The sequence below is a fragment of the Pteropus medius genome, unplaced genomic scaffold (assembly GCF_902729225.1).
Source record: "Pteropus medius unplaced genomic scaffold, Ma_sr-lr_union100, whole genome shotgun sequence".
Classification (NCBI taxonomy): domain Eukaryota; kingdom Metazoa; phylum Chordata; class Mammalia; order Chiroptera; family Pteropodidae; genus Pteropus; species Pteropus medius.
The window spans coordinates 1,971,588-1,988,281 of record NW_024345479.1 but is presented as its reverse complement, the minus strand read 5'-3'; the positions used below and the strand labels follow the sequence as shown (position 1 = coordinate 1,988,281).

General features: G+C 42.0%; 1 protein-coding gene and 1 long non-coding RNA gene across 3 annotated transcripts; one reads left to right on the top strand and one right to left on the bottom strand.

Moving 5' to 3' along the window:
* Window positions 1-839: 839 nt before the first annotated feature.
* Window positions 840-2,874, bottom strand: LOC120611174 (uncharacterized). Its single transcript, XR_005655088.1, has 3 exons — window positions 2,799-2,874; window positions 2,371-2,436; window positions 840-1,072 (listed from the first exon to the last, which is right to left on the bottom strand). It is a non-coding gene; the product is annotated as an uncharacterized LOC120611174 (long non-coding RNA).
* Window positions 2,875-2,990: 116 nt separating this feature from the next.
* On the top strand, window positions 2,991-12,546 carry CDC6 (cell division cycle 6). Of its 2 annotated transcripts, none has more exons than XM_039873571.1 (12): window positions 2,991-3,146; window positions 3,837-4,027; window positions 4,819-5,100; window positions 5,225-5,424; window positions 5,678-5,850; window positions 6,254-6,360; window positions 6,791-6,930; window positions 7,473-7,573; window positions 8,730-8,794; window positions 10,803-11,005; window positions 11,437-11,577; window positions 11,881-12,546. In XM_039873571.1, the coding sequence occupies exons 2-12, from the start codon at window positions 3,850-3,852 to the stop codon at window positions 11,968-11,970; spliced, it is 1,680 nt and encodes a 559-aa protein (XP_039729505.1). In that variant the 5' UTR covers window positions 2,991-3,146; window positions 3,837-3,849; the 3' UTR covers window positions 11,971-12,546. The 2 variants fall into 2 exon arrangements, with proteins under 2 accessions (XP_039729505.1, XP_039729503.1); XM_039873569.1 differs by having other exon boundaries at window positions 5,675-5,850.
* Window positions 12,547-16,694: the final 4,148 nt, after the last annotated feature.

Below are 16,694 nucleotides of genomic sequence, written 5' to 3'. Positions count from 1 at the left end.
AAAACCCAGGAGAGAAAGGCCTCCTTTCATTTTCATTCATACTTGCCAAATTGGCTGAATTTCTGATTATTTGACCCATCATTGTTGTTAATATGATTAATAAACTATTGATTTATTTGTTCCTCCTGTGACTTTCAATAGCCCTGAAATGGAGTTTGCCTAAATGACCCTCAACTTCCTAACCCTTTAAGCCAGGGGTCCCCAACCCCTCGGCCACAGACTGGTACCAGTCTGTGGCCTGTTAGGAACTGGGCCACACAGCAGGAGGTGAGCGGTGGGTGAGCAAAGCTTCATCTGTGCTTGCAGCTGCCCCACAGCACCACTTCAGATACACTTCAGATCATCGGGCATTAGATTCTCATAGGAGCACCAGTCCCTGGTGCCAAAAAGGTTGGGAACCACTGCTTTAAGCATCTTCCATCCTATTAGGATGATATTGCCAGTGCGTGTGTGTCTGTCTGTGTATGTGTGTGTACATACATAAAAGGATGTCAGATAGGTCCTTCTAGTGTGATTTGACTCCTTCCTTCATGATACTGTGTATGAATTAGGTGATAAAGACACCAGTTTGCCCACTCTAATTATTACTGAGACACCGCTGCTTACTGTGAATGTTCCTCAAGTATTTCCTGGCCAGACTTAGCCACAAACTGCGACTCACTACAAGGAAACTGCCTGTCTCTGACTTCCTATTTTACTCTGCATACAGAGGTAGGAGAACTAAAATGTCAACTTCAGGATCCTGTCCACCCTAGAGGATAACTATGAGGAAATGCCTCACCTCTGGCATCGCTGGGGAGCCCAGTCTGGATCATTTTTACACATAATTGAATGTATTTTTCACTCGGGTGTAGGGGTGTGAGATTTAAAGGACTATATGGTATCAAGCACATTCATGAAAAAGATGGATATCCACTTGGCAGGAACGTCTTTCCATTCATTCAGCAAGCATTTATTGCGTACTTTACTGTGTTCCAGGCATCTATAATGTGAAGATGAAATAGGACATGGTCTTTGCTTCCAAGGAGCTCAGAGTCTAGTAGAAGACTTCAGGACAGCTATCAGGAGAAACCTATACAGGGTATTAAAAGTCTTTATGGTAATTAAATACAGGGAAGGAGGATGGTAAGCAGTATTCCAGAGGAAACAGGACCGAAGCACAGAAACAGTCTGGTGGTATGAGCATCACGTTACTGGAGTAACAGAAACTATTAGTTTAAAGTAGATAACCTTTTAGAGACCTTTCAATCCTGACGTTCTGTGGTTCTCTGCCTGCTTCCACAGTAGTAATTTACTCTTGTAGGCTTTTCTTAGACCAGTGCTGTATTTTCTGGTGAGTGTTTTCATAGGCTCCAATATGCATGTTTAGTACTCATAGTTCCCCTGCTCCCCCTCTCCCACTGTAACAGAGAGGTTGTTCACCACCATCCATTAAAGCTGGCTGGGCACATGTTATCATTTCAGGTTATTAAGGACAATTTTTAGGTGCCCAAGTTATAAAAATAAAGACAGTGAAGGTTGCTTCCTAGGTTCCATTGCCCTATTAAGACATCAGAAATACCATGTGGTCGAAAAGCCTCTAGTCTAACATAACAGTTTTTACATTTACGGCTGCCTAATCTCTTTACTGTTGTACTTTTCAGCTCCTAAAAGCCTTCCCAAAATGTGCTCCTTCACCACTTCCTATTTAGAAGGCCACTTTAGAACTTATATCTGTCTAATCCTCCGCCTGTGTTTAAGTGGTCAAGAGTTCAATCTGTCAGATTTCCCAAGTTCAAATTCTAGCTCTTTTACTTACTAGTACTGTGACCTTGGGCAAATTTACTCAACCTCCTCTATTTGTTTCCTCATTTGTAAAATGGAAATAATAGCAACTTCACAGGGTGCTTGTGAGGTAAAATGCTTGAGCTAGGTTCCTGGCTTACACTTAAGCACGCAGCATTGGCTCTTCTATATGAACTAACTAAATTAACTGACGATTGTAATAATGTTTTCTTATTTCTGAGACTTATTGCTCTATTTTATTTGATATTTAAGATGAAAGATAAATGCTTGCCATCACCTAGAATTGGGTTTTGGCCTTTAACAGAAACTGAGGCTAAACTAGGTTATTAGCTTTGGAAGATGGCCTATAAACTACTGCTGTAATTTATATTTTTCATTAAAAGCTCAGCTTGCCTCTTCTATAGCAGTTTTCTCTGGCCCTGAAACCCTAGTGTTTAGCCATAATTTTTTCTTTTTTAATTAAGAAGTCATAAGTCTCTCTACTCCCTACTAAATGTGGATTAATGGGATTAATGATAAAGTGCACAGAATATCATATTCTTATCCTTAACAAAATAGAAAGAAAGGCCTGGTTCTATTTCTCACCTTCGAAATACAAACCAGGGAGATACTGTGATGAAGTGTAGTGTACTTCTTTATGTATGTGTAGACCTTTAAAAAAAACAACAACATTGGTTTAGGTGTCAGGAAATCTGGATCCCAGGCCCTTCAACAAGATGCTGTGACCTCTAACCCTCTGCACATTTGCTTTGTGCCTTGCAAGGTTGAGTATTAGGTAAGTAAAGCGCCTAGCATCATGCCTGGCATCCAGAACCGCCCAAGAAATGGTAAGTATATAGTAGTTCTATAAAAATCTAGCTCATTAGGATAATGAAAATAGGTACGTGCAGCACTGACAAGGGGCAACCAAACCTTTACATCTCTCATCGAAAGAAGGGCGTAGAAATACAAAGCTGCATGCGGCAAAGACTACCTCTCCCGTCGGGCTTTGCGGCGAAGTCGTCCCGCCTTACCCAGAGTCCTCTGTCACTGCGCGTCTTTCCGCGGAGGTCCCGGATATAGATGAGCCCTCCGCTTAGTGGGCGTAGCCTCACGGGAGCGCTGAAACCTGGGGCTCCCTTATTGGCTGTGGGTCTTCCGGCGGAATTGGTCGTGAAGGGAGTGGGCGTTGGCCAGGGCGCGCGGCGCTCTGGCGACAGCCAATCAGCAACCTGGCCAGGCTTTGGCGGGAGGCCGGAAAGCTGCGGCTGTGCAGATTTGGCGCGAGTGTGGCTGCGTTTTTCTGGGGCCTGTGTATTCTGTAACTTGTGAAGAATCCCTGAAGCCGTGTGCGGGAGACGTTAGAAGGAGCCGGCACTGAGGTGACGCAGTTCTGTGGGCTGGAGAGGAGAAGATTGCTTGGGAGGCCTGGGGTCTGGTAGGCAGCAGAGTTGGGTGGCAAGACCCGCGGGTTCCGATGAGGCCCGAAGGAGTAGTCTGGCAGTTGTGCATGGAAAAGGAGCTGAATGTTGTAGGAGTGGGGTTGAGAGTTCTGTATAGTGGGGGGACTCAGGGCAGAGTGAGACTTTAGGCAAGACTAAATGTGAAAGGTTGCTGGGCGAAGCTGGTGATAAAGATAAACCCCGTGCCTGGGGTGAGGGAATTAGTACTATAGAAATCAATCAAGATAAATTTATTTCGTTGTTCAAGTGGGTAAGAACTTGGGCTCTGGAGCCAGAATACAGGGTTTGCTGTGACTTTGGGCTTCCGTGCCTCTCAGTTTGCTGACTTCAAGATCATTTTAATAATAGTACCTACTTCTAAAGTAGTTGTAAAACTTAGATGAGTCCGATACCTAAAATGTTTGTAACAATTCTTACACATAGTAGGTAGACGTCAGGTGTTCGCTATTGCATAGATTTGGATTGGAAGCAGAACTGAACGCTAAAATATTACTGTTATTTACTAATGAAATGAGTGTTGATAATTGGTATAAATTTTATGTTAGTTATTTTCTCTTCAGTTTTACATACTGATTGCCTGCCCTGGTTTTTTTTGGGGGGGGCTCCCAGGTGTGTTGCCGTCATGCCTCAAACCCGATCCCAGTCACAGACTACAGTCAGTTTTCCAAAAAAGAAGCTGTCGCGGACATCGGACAAAGCTAAAAACTCTAGTGACACCAAACTAGAACTGACAAATGTCCAGGCCATACCCCGTTCTCCTTGTGTCAAAAGTCTTCCTCTCAGCCCCAGAAAACGTCTGGGTAAGCTATCCATTATATAATATAATTACTTTTTTTTAACTTGTAGCTCTTGACCTCTCCTTCAGTAATAAGATGCCCAGTCCTTTGAAACAGCTTTCTAAGTTCTGTTAAGACCACTCTATTCACTTTGGTTATTTTCAGAATGGTTGCTAAATTCTTACTGACCTTCAGAATTAAGATCAGCTTCTGAAGTAATTAGTAGTAGGTCTGATCTTCAATTCCTTAATACTGAACTTAGTTCTGTCGGTATTTTAAATGACCTCACAGTTAGCTATTCTGGGTAGTTTTTTGAAACTTCCCTTAATAGTGGTGACATTAAGAGACACGGGTGACATTCTTGTTTTAGAACAGTGGTTGGTAATCTTGTTTTAGATAATTTGTTTTTAATGAAGGGCGATTGGGCAGTATCTGGAGACATTTTTGGTTGCCACAGCTGAATGAGTGCTACTGGCATAGTGGATAAAGACCAGGGATGCTGCTAAACATGCTGCAATAAACAGGACACTCCTGCACAAAGAATTAGTTGGTCCAAGATGTCAACGTGCCGAGGTTGAGAAACCCTGCTTTAGAACCATCTTAGAATTTCATCTCACTAAAACTCATTTAGTTTCTATCAAACAGTTGTAAGATTCAGTGGTGCCATCTGGTGGCCAGTATATGCTTCTAAAACGAGAGGCATTTTACTTTGATGGCTTTGACCCAGGTAGAAATTCACCTCTTTGTGAGGTACGCAGAGACCTTTGCAAGTGCACTGCTATGAATGACCATGTTTTGATTTTAATATGTTTCAGGTGATGACAACCTGTGCAACACTCCCCATTTACCACCCTGTTCTCCACCAAAGCAGAGCAAGAAAGAGAATGGTCCCCCTCGCTCACATATACCTAAGGGGCGCCGATTGGTATTTGACAATCAACTGACAGTTAAGTCTCCTAGCAAAAGAGAACAAACTAGAGTCCACCAAAACAAAATATGTTCCTCAGTTCGAAAAGGTCAAGAGGTCACAGCAAAGTCTAAGCAGAGATGTCCTCCGGAAAAAGAATCTGCACGTTTGAGACTGTTCAAGCAAGAAGGTTCGTTCTTACATGGCAGCCGTTAGTGCAGCCTCGTAAACAAGGCTGGTGAGTCCAGATGAAACCCATTGGGTCTTCGCAGTCACCTCTGTTGTATCCAATTGTCCTTTCATGTTTGGCACAGGCACTTGCTACCAGCAAGCAAAACTGGCCCTGAATACCGCTGTCCCGGATCGGCTGCCTGCCAGGGAAAAGGAGATGGATGTCATCAGGAATTTCCTGAGGGAGCACATCTGTGGCAAAAAAGCTGGGAGTCTTTATCTTTCTGGTGCTCCAGGAACTGGAAAAACTGCCTGCCTAAGCCGAATTCTGCAAGACCTCAAGGTACATTGAAAGTTTGAATGATGATGCTCTTGCTAAAATGACACTTGGTTATTAAGGGTTAAGAAAAAGTAGAAGTCTTAGGGGATTGAAGTTTTCTCTAAAATAAGACTTTTTTCGTTTCATTGTCTAAATCTTTCCAAATGAAAGTAGAGCTCATTCTCTTCTATGCTGTTATCTCCTTAAAGACACTTCAGGTTCCATCAAATCTTTATCCGAGGCCAAAGTAACTCCCATGTTTGTATTTTTCTAGAAGAAACTAAAAGGCTTTAAAACTATCATGCTGAATTGCATGTCACTGAGGAGTGCCCAGGCTGTATTCCCAGCTATTGCTCAGGAGATTTGTCAGGAAGGTGTATCCAGGCCAGCTGGGAAGGACATGATGAAGAAACTGGAAAACCATTTGACTGCAGAGAAGGGCCCCATGATGTAAGTATTGCTCTGCTGCATGTTGCTCTGTGAAAATCTGCAAGTTCTGCTGCCCACAAACTCAGATTCTAGTCTCTTGAATTTATTGGTTCATAAAAAGAATGTTTCCTGTATTTGCTTTGAGAAGTGTAGTTACATAAGCTTAACGAGAAAGAAGAAAGGAAAAATACACCTTCTAATTTTAAATTGGGAAAATGTTTTTAAACTAATTGCTTGAAAAACCTATATGTTACTTTTTCATGATGGTGGGGATGGTTGAGTATCGTAACTGTGACTGGAAATAGGACAAATTATGATCTTCAAACTGGTCTCAAGTATAGGAATGTGACCTAGAGTCATCCCAGATCAAACAGATTGGAGAATTAAGAAGATGAACATAGGTATTGTTTCTCTTTATATGTAGTGTGTTGGTGTTGGACGAGATGGATCAGCTGGACAGCAAAGGGCAGGATGTATTGTACACGCTGTTTGAATGGCCATGGCTAAGCAAGTCTCGATTGGTGCTGATTGGTTAGTGCTCAGTTGTAAATATTGCATGGTGGTTCTAAAGAATTCTTTTTTAATCTCTTCAACTTATTTGTCACGTATTTTATTTTAAACCAGCTTTCTATTTTCTTATAAAAATAATTGTAATTTTAATCTAAGGCAAATCAATTTTGTTAAGTCTGAATAGAAATTACATAATACTGCATTTCAGAGATAGCTGATTTTAGAGTATCTGGTCCTGTTTATCAGTGAACAATCCTAAATCTAACTTGAAAAGAGCATTCCATGATTACTACGTACATCTTACCTAAAGAATGGGAGTGGTGGGGAGTAAGTGGGAAGCAACAATTAGAATGCTGGATTATAACTGGAAAGTTTATTTAGCTTTCTGAGGGTTTATTTTTCCTTTTAGGATGATTTGACCAGTTATGATTAGTGTTATTTATCTTCTCAGGTATTGCCAATACCTTGGATCTCACAGACAGAATTTTACCGAGGCTTCAGGCTAGAGAAAAATATAAGCCACAGCTGTTGAACTTCCCACCTTATACCAAAAATCAGATAGCCACTATCTTGCAGGATCGACTTAATCAGGTGAGTACCAACCATTGTACCAAATTGTGTGTTCTTTGGATCACCTGTTTTGGGGAAACCTAGCGGTAGTTCTAAAATATTTTGCTTTGATTGCATTACTAAACATAGAGTATGGGGCATAGTGAGGACATTTTTCTATGAATTTTCATCCATGGCTCCATTTATTGGATGCCTCAGTGCTAAAATAAAAATAAGAGGGGAATCACACAATTGCTTCTTCAATGGCCTTTAAAAATGGGGCCTATGAAAAAAATTTTCTCTTTTGAAAATGACCAAATAGGTTTTAGTTTAGTTTAGTTTTGCTAATTTAAGTTCTGATTGCTTTTTTTTTTCCATTCACGAATATCTGCCACATTCTACAAAATGCCTAAATGTGTGAAATCTCCATTGACTTATGAACAGAAAAGGTATCTCTTAGACCCTAAAGGGGGGCCAATCAAGTTTAGACTTCAGTGTGAAAATACTTATTTATATCTGGGACCTAAATTACAGAGAAGGGAGATCTTAAAGTTCAGACTGTCACCTTCATGTCTTGTCCAAAGGCATCTAGAGACCAGGTTCTGGACAATGCTGCAATTCAGTTCTGTGCTCGAAAAGTCTCTGCTGTTTCTGGAGATGTTCGCAAAGCGCTAGATGTTTGCAGGTGAGTTATGGCACTGTTGGCTGTTTTTATTAAAAAAAGAAATGTTGTTAATTGTCTCGTGTAACTCAAGTGAATGTGGCTTAAGAGGCTCCATTCTGCCACTTTTTATGCTCAGAAAAGAGGACTTGTTTCTCAGTGGGGAGCTCGGCATTTCCACCGTGTTAATGTCTGAAACATTATCAGTCCATTACCTACAGAGGGAGGAACAAATGAGATGTTGCTGGCACTCCCTGTGGTGATTATAGATTGGTTAATTACATTTGTATTAAAAAAGACTCCAGTTTACTTTTCCATTAGTTGGTCTCAAGCAGGTTTATTTATGGACCTGAACCATCTTTGCCTTTAGACATTTTTTCCTTCCTTTGCTTTTGTGAGCACCCCTTCCTCCAGTCGGTGGTCCCCACAGTTAGACTCCAGACCTCTCTCCCTTCCCACCCCCTTGTCCCTCCTGCTGGGGAAAGCCTCTACGCTGACTGATGAAATTTCTTCTTCCCAGTAGGGACACTGGGTCCATTAAAATGATACTTGCTGTGTTGGCCTGCTGGTCCAACCTCCCCCTGCTGCCATGCAGAAGATCTAGGTCTGGCTTATGGCTTCCTGTGGGCTAAGTAGTTTGGAGAGAGCAGTGGGAGAGTAAGCTCTTCCTATTGCTAGATGGCGTGATCCTGGATTTGAAAGTTTCCCCTAGCCAGCAAACTACTTGGGAAAGACCTGTAGCTATGAGCAATAGTCACGTAGGCAGGCTGGTGTGGTTTAGCCTACACATAGGCCATGTATATATAACAGGACTCCCCTTCCAGGTTCAGCATGGATGGGTGGTACTGCTTCTCTTTAGTCAGTCGCCCACACTACATGTTCTCTCCCTCATCCACGACATTTTCTCCTCATCCAAAATGTTATCATTGGCTCAATGTATGATGACCTACTTGGCATCTCTAAGAGGAAACCGTGTAGTGTTGAAGTTTCTCAGATTCCCTGGTCTATGAATTATTTGAAGGCAACTAAGTCTCTTTTAGCAGAGACATAACCCAGTTTTGTTTGGGGGCTTTAAAATGATAAAACATGTTTTTTGTTAATGCGTCTGTGAGCTTGGTGGTTTGTTGTAGTGTTTGGTTTGGCTCAGCCTAAATTAATTTTAGAAATATTTTTTTTATAGGAGAGCTATTGAAATTGTAGAGTCGGATGTCAAAAGCCAGACTATTCTCAAACCACTGTCTGAATGTAAGTAGTTTATCTCTTTCCTGTCTTCCTTTGTAATTGGAAGCTTAACTTTTCTGAGGAAAGAGCTAGAAAGATATAATGAACATGGTTAAATCCACACTCACCCATTTTTATGTCTGTATCTGTGTGTTTTTGGTCTATTTCATGTGCTTTATTTCAGTCTTGCCTGTCAGCACTATAGTCTGTGCATTAGTGCAAATGAGTTCCTCAGGATGTTACATAAATGATTGAGACAGAGTAAGTTTTCTTTCCAAGCTCTAGGAATGAAAACTGTAGACAGTAAAGTTGGATCTGCTTCTCTCTGGGTGCTTATGTGTTGTGCAGTTTAGGTCTCAATATAGGTGAAAGCAAAGCATGGTGAATAAGAGTCCGTGAAAGAATTGAGTTTAACTTGTGATATCTCAGGCCTTTAAACAGGTATAGGAGGGTGGAGGTATAAGATGATATTGCTACAGTAAGCTGCAGGCTATTACAAAAATGGCAAAATTAATTTCCTTTCCCTCAGCCATGTTCTCTTAGCTATAGCAGATATAAAATGGCCACGAACTACATATCTTGTCACTGTTTAATATCCAGTGTTAATCTTTAGAAACAAGACAGTCTGGTTTGATTATTGCTGCCTTCACTCCTGCAGTGGTTGAAAATTATTAAAATTCTTTCTAGCACTACAGTTCTACAGCTGTTGAAGGAAATTTTTAAAAAATATTTCAGAAGTAGCCAAACTTAGTGCTAGGGTGATGGTAAGTAATATATGCCAGTACATAGATTAAATTCTCGTTTCTATTCAACTTTTCAGATTATTCCCTTTTTTTCCACCACAAATAAGATTTAGGTGTTATCGGTGGCTCCTGTGAGCACCACCAGCATGAACATAACTAGAAGAGGTTGTAAGTTCCTGGCATAAATTATTAGACTAATCTAGTTCTTGGCCTTTGACCTCTGGTATGTGTGATTAGCTTTTAATGGTTCTAGAAAACTATAGGGAGACTGAGTTCAACTAAATATGAGAAGACACTTTCTAATAAATAGCACTAACGGGGCTTCTTTGACACATAGTGGGTTCCCCAGCATTGAAGACATTCAAACAAAAGCTGGATAGATGACCACTTGTTAGGATTGTTTTAGAGGGGGCTCAGCCATGGGGTAGGGAGCAAGAATAGACCTCTAACTTCCTTTCTACTTTAAGATTCTGCTACTTGATCAGAGATATCCAGTTTCTTCACTATTAGTCCTCAGCAACATCCTGTTTGTAACAATAAAATAGAAGCAAATTGTTGTGGGGCAACAGCACATGGTCTCAGGAAGTAACTTTCCTCAAAGGTTGTTACAGAGCAAATTCCTCCTCTCTCTTAAAATTCATGCGTCTCCAAACAATGAGGCCATAGTCCTATGCAGCTTGTTGGCAGTTTCCCAGCCTCCGGCTTCTGAGATGGTGCTATCTGCTAAGATATCCAATGACATTTTCTCAAGTGTTGCCCTACTGTAGATCAGCTTGGGCAAGTTAACCAAACCTCAAAGGTCATTTGCAGAGGCTATGTAGAGGACTTACATTGGATTGACTTTACTATCCACATTTAGCCACTCATTTGATTCAAAATATTAGGTAATTTTTCCAACTTTTTTCTTTCTTAATTACCAAGCATAGTCATCTTGGCTTCAAGGTTCTGTTCTTCTTATATTAGGAACTTTCAAGGTAGAATGCAGTAGTTCTCTGTCTGATCCTTATTTTTTCATGGGGTGGATTTTTGTCTCTCTGAGATTAAATTGTGTTCTACAGGGCAGAGTACCTCACCATTCTACCCAGAAAAAGGATAACCCTACTTTCCAAGTCATCTCACATTGTTTCAGACTCTTTCTGAGGATAGCATTGTCTCTTTAGCTTCTAGTTAGAACCTCTGCTTTGCCACTACATGATTGCACTTGAATTTTCAGCTAAAACTTAGTATCATCTGTCTTGATACACACAATTTTTAAAAACCAAATTAAACTTGATTTTTTTATTTTATAGGTAAATCACTCTCTGAATCACTGGTTCCAAAACAAGTTGGTCTTATTCACATATCCAAAGTCATTTCAGAAGTTGATGGTAACAGAATGACTTTGAGCCAAGAAGGAGCACAAGATTCCTTCCCTCTTCAGCAGAAGCTCTTGGTTTGCTCTTTACTGCTTTTAACCAGGCAGTTGAAAAGCAAAGAGGTCACTCTGGGGAAGGTTAGTTGGGAATCTCAGCAGATGGAGCTGGGGTGGAGATGAGAATCTGCTTCGCAGAGCAGATATTTTCCAAAAGGCCTATCATGCTCCAGCTGATACGAATTAAAAATGGATTTTAACGGTAAGAATAAATACTGGTACCATATAAAAAGCAGCTGACTTTATTTCCCTTGGGTTGTGGTTGAGAATTTGCCATTAATCTTCTCCCTTTCATTTTTGCCTCTCCCTATGAAATATATAAAGCCCCTTTCCTGAATTACAGTGTAGGTTTTTTGGTAGTATCTACAAAATGCCTATTCAAGGATTTTATTGAAAGAGAGAGAATTGGGGTATTGAGATAACTTATTAAAAACTCACATTTTTAAATAGATTATAAGGTTACAAGAGATATGACTTGTAAGCAACATTTGTTCTCCCTTGTTTCCTCCTAGTTATATGAAGCCTACAGTAACGTCTGTCGCAAACAGCAGGTGGCAGTTGTGGACCAGTCAGAGTGTTTGTCACTTTCAGGGCTCTTGGAGGCCAGGGGCATTTTAGAATTAAAGAAAAACAAGGAAACCCGCTTTACAAAGGTATAACCAACTACTTTGTTACGTTGCTTTTAATTTTCTTGTTTTAGAGAGTTTATCTTTTGCTAAAGTAAAGAATTTAAAATGACCAGAATTAGATAATTTGTGTTTTTTTGTTGTTGTTGTTAGAGTTTAAGATCTGTGAAGATGGGACTGTGGTATGAGTAAAATTTTTTTATAGACTGTTGAAAAAGCAACGTTTAACTTGGTTGCCTCTTGTGAGAAAAACATGGTAGACATTTATGTAATAAGAACTGCTTTTGTGAGATCTCTACTGTGAAAAATATTTTTTTCTCTTCTTCCCAGGTGTCTTTGAAGATTGAAGAGAAGGAAATAGAGCATGCTCTGAAAGACAAAGCTTTAATTGGAAATATCTTAGCTACTGGATTGCCTTAAATTCTTTTATCTAGTATCCCACCTGAAAGTATTCAGCTGTCATTTAGAGAGCTATAGTCTTCATTTTAGTACTTTATATATTCAGGTCTGAAAATATATATGACCTTTTTTACTTGAAAGTGATAAATTTTAATCTACAGAGTTAAGAATATTTGCACAGAATAATGTCTTTGGGTCTTATTTTTATGCATTAAAAATTAATTCCCAAGTAGACCCTTTTTAATTATATTTACTACCTTAATATGCTTGCAAGCATACAGATTTATTTTGCGGAATATGCATATATGTACCTCTTTGTTTCCTCAAATGTTGCTATGTTTGAAAGAATTTTGGACTAGAGCCAGAAGAATAGAAAAGGATGATCCAGGAAAAGAAGCAAGTCTTCATGGAGATTTGGAAGACACTTTGTGATCGAAGAATTTATTTCATTTTGGAGTATAGTGTGTTCACTTTGCAGATAGTTCCACTTTGTGACTTTTTAAAGACTCATTGTGTTTTTTAGGCACTTCCAAGGGTGTGGGGATGGTAAGGAGAATGTAACTTTTCAGATCGTGAATATATTTATTTTAAATTGCATTCTTTGTCTTTTTAAGCAATCACATTTCAAGAGCTCAAACTTTCAGAAGGTAATGTGAAAATTCCTCCCTAAACTGTCCCACAATCTTAGTTGCCCTCAGATGAAGCCACTTGTTTCAAGAAGCTTTAGGTGGGGTTAGATTTTCATTTAAATCTCATAGTTTTCTAATCTTATTTGATCAATTCATCCATATGGTTATTCAGTCTCCCCTTTTCTGGGTTTGGTTTTCAGTGGCATTAAATGGCAATTTGTGATGGGGACGCCAGAGGGCACTGTTATAACACTGGCTGTCTTGAAAGTGCAGGCATGGGGCTGGGGGTAGTTTTGAGGGGGGGATGGGGTGACTTAAGTTTGATTCATTTGGGAGATTGCTATATACTTCTATAACTCAAGCAGATGCTTGGAATGTCAGTCATGTGTGATATGAATGGTCTGAGAGCCAGTGACCAAGTGTGTGCTCCCTGAGCTCTTCTGCTTCCTCCTACCTTTCTGACATAGACTTGAGTTTAGGAACTTGATATGTGTACAAATGATCTGTTGGCCACTGTTTCATTCATGCTGCCCACTGTATCCCTTGCAATGTGATCTGGCCTACAGCAGGTGGTATGAGGTAGAAGGGCACCCTGAGAGAGCCCTCTGAAATGAATACTACCCACTGGTGTGTGTAGCCGAGCGCAGTTTATAGACAGGAGTCTGAATGTTCTCACACTCCTTTATCAGAGCATTCATTCCCTTCAAGGGTAATTTGTGAGTGGAGAACATAGTTGCATACCTACAAGCTTGGGAAGTGTCTGGGGCTATAAGGGTTAATAAGCATAATTACAAAGATTGTCCAAAGGCTGATGGGAAGCAGAGACTGAATGGGATTGAGAACAGATGCGAGGCTTGATTTAAATTACATTTTATTGGATACTGCAGCCTTAAGAGACGTGACTGCTTTACAGTTTGTTTCCATACTGTGGGCAGCTGCTGTCTGTTCTGTGTCCACAGTAGGATCCTGCCCAAAAAGGAGCGGCCTCCCCACCTCATTGTGTTTGAGGCTTGGCGCCATAACTATAAGACTTGAGTCAGGAACATGGCTTGACTCGCAGTAGGGCTGCTATGCATCCTCCGTGGCTCTGAGCCAAGATTGCATTTGCAGATTCAAAGGGGCCAAATTTCTTTCCCCTCTATCTCCTTTCTCTCCCTTTGCCCTGGTATTTAGAAATAGGGTTTTCTGTGCACTGGTTTGTTCGTTTCTTTTCCTTCAGTTCTCCCCCCACTGTCAATTTCTAGGTCATTGCTGCTCTTAAGACTTCAGCAGTTGGAACAGGGTTGGTTCTGTCAATGATGCGTGAAGCAGACTTAGAGTCCCTGCTTGGCTTCCGCTGCCCTTGTGGGAGCAAAAGCTGATGTATGTTTGTCAGTGAAGTCTTAAGTGTAATTCAGACAGCCGGGGAGCAGATTGAGAGGAGGAAGAAAGTCCTTTTCTTGCTGGTTTTTCTCACTAAGGCTGAGAGCTATGGGAAGGTAATGGGATGGGATGGGCTTGTGGTTATAGTTTTTGCCAGGATCATGGGCTGTTTCACATAGAGTAGTGGCAAAGATGCTGACCTACATTCTTCCTCTTGAAGGTAGTGGGGTGTGTGTCGATATCCTGGTTTACTTATGTATTTTTCTTCAAAGAAACAGAGTGAGCTTCCACAGAGTGTTGGTGGGTATTACCATGGAAAGAACATAGACACAATAAAATCGGTGTGAGTTTCAGCCCCAGAGCTGCCACTGATATTTCTGGCTCAATGAAGACTTGCCTGTGGCTAGATAACTGGCAAGAATGTGTGAGGTCCAAGCTACTCAGATCAAAAAAGTTGGCAGAGCTCTGTTCTTTCCCCCACCCCAACCCCCTTTGCTCCCTGCCTTTATTAAATGCCCTTTTAAGATACACCAATGAGAAATGGGAAGTACGTATGAGATAGACTTAGAGATTTTAAAAACTATAGAAAGGTATCACTTGACTACTGAGGGAGACTAAAAGTGCCAAGCTTGAGATTTCATTTACATTTGTATCTGTCCCCAGCACTTAGTACAGTGGCTGGTACCTGATAGGTGTTCAATAAACAATTGCTGAATGGACAGATAAATGAACCAAGTAAGACACTGCTTTTCCCTCATCTTGAGGACAGTTCTAACATGCAGGTAAGCATTGCTGGCGCTAATGCACTGAAGAGAAGCAAGCCCCTGTAAAAGCAGAGTGCTTCATCTTACAAAATATGCCTTGGCACAGTTGTGAAAGTTTATTGGCCTCACAGATGCGTTCCAATCGCTTCCTCTGAAGTAGTGGTATTTTGCTTGAGGCAACTTCCATGTTGCTCCCAGGAAGCCTTGGCTATGGAGAAAGCCCTCCCTATAGGCTGGGAAGAGGGATGCCTGTCTGATTGTTGCCTAGTGTCCCTAGAGATTGGCCAGAAACGTTGCCTTTAGCTGGCAAGGGATTAAGGATGTCCCACTTTTTAACTTTTGGGGAAAGTTGTAACCTCAGGTTACTCCTGAAAAGATAAGGTGTCCTCTAAGACATTCTCTTTTAAGCTACAAATAGTGGCAGGTCTCAGAAGTGCGTTCTGTAGCGGGAGAAGGCTACCCTCTGGCCTCCCCTTGATTTTCAACCCCAGTCCCGAGGTGCTGGCAGTAGAAGCTAATTGGGTGCAAGGGGCCTGGGTAAAGGCTGTCTAAAGACTGCTGAAAGGAGAGCACTACCTCCTTTTTAAAGAAGCTCTAATTGAGTTCTGAATCAGCCTCGCTCCCTTTGATCCCACCTCTTTTTCCCACACTGCCTGAAAGAGCTAGATCAGCACTTTATAACAAGGGTGTGCCTGCTCCCCACACCCACCCCCACCCCACCCCACCCCCCGACGCTCTATGCTGCTGCCATCCACTGCTTGTCTCCTTCAGTTAAGATAATGAAGATGCTGAAAGATAAAATGTGTATTTAATAAGGGTGGGGGTGGGGAGGCAGAAAGGGGCAGCCAGAGCCTTCCCAAGTTTGGGGCCTAGCCAAGACTCAGGCTGAAAGCAAAGCTAGAGTAAGACTTGGCCCCAGGGTGTGGGGGTTTCTGGGCCTCAATCCAGCTGACTTCACTGCCTGCTGTTTGCCCTAAATTCCCCCACCTCCACCCTCTCACCCCCACACTCCTGTCTTTCCTCTTGCTCCCGGTGGGAAAAGGGAGTCTTGCTTCAACTTTATTTTCAGCTGGTAACTTGGCCTTTGGTGTGGTCCCCCCATCCCAGAGTTAAGCTGCAAGGTCGGACTAGGGCAGCCCCCTCTAGCCTAGGCCTGTAGAAGCTGTGGGTTCACAGTGGGGGGTGAAAAAAGCTGGAGTTAATGAAGACCAGCTGCTAGTCTAGGCTCTGCCTACAGCTAGCAGGAGGCCAGCCTTTGGTGGTGGTTAGGAGGTACGGGGGTGCATGACCTCCATCCCTGGGCACAAGGATATCCTGTGGCAGCTGAGGCTTGTACTCTCCGAGCTCGGTTTTATCCTCAGTTTGTAAGAGTGTAGTCTGTATGCCTCTTCCCCTACTCCTCCCCTCCCCAAATAACACTCAGCCCTCATTGAGCTTTATAACTGTAGTGGTGGCCCAGCTGAGATCTGAGGATCTCCAAGCTCTTTTGTAAACACTCATTAACTCCCTGGGAAGAACCAAGAGCCCTGTTTAACAGCTGGGAGAGAACTGAGGCACGGCAGGGTGAAAGGCCTGACCTGAGCTCACCCCATGGGCTCCACCCTGGGGCCCTCCACCCTTACCGTCTAGCTCCCTTCCCCAGTTCTTCCTGCAAGACAGAGAAAGAGGTAAAGGCAATACTGCTGCCCTCTCCCCTTCTAGAAAGAGGTGACGCTTTCTCCCTTCCCTTGTTTCTGTCTCTGACTTTCCCTGGCCTTTCACCCCATGACATTTCCCCGGTTCTGCTGCTGGAGATATGTGCAACTCTCCTTGCAAAATGTTCTCAAATCTCACCCTCTGCAGACTTCCCACCCACCTTTCCCTGGTCCCTCTGGCCCACCAAACCTGAGTGCTCCCTTTTGAACTACTGATAAGATCGGCTATCCTAAGCTCGGTCTATAACCTTGAAGTTGATCAAATTGTGTTAAGAGGTCCCATCTGCCCCCTATAT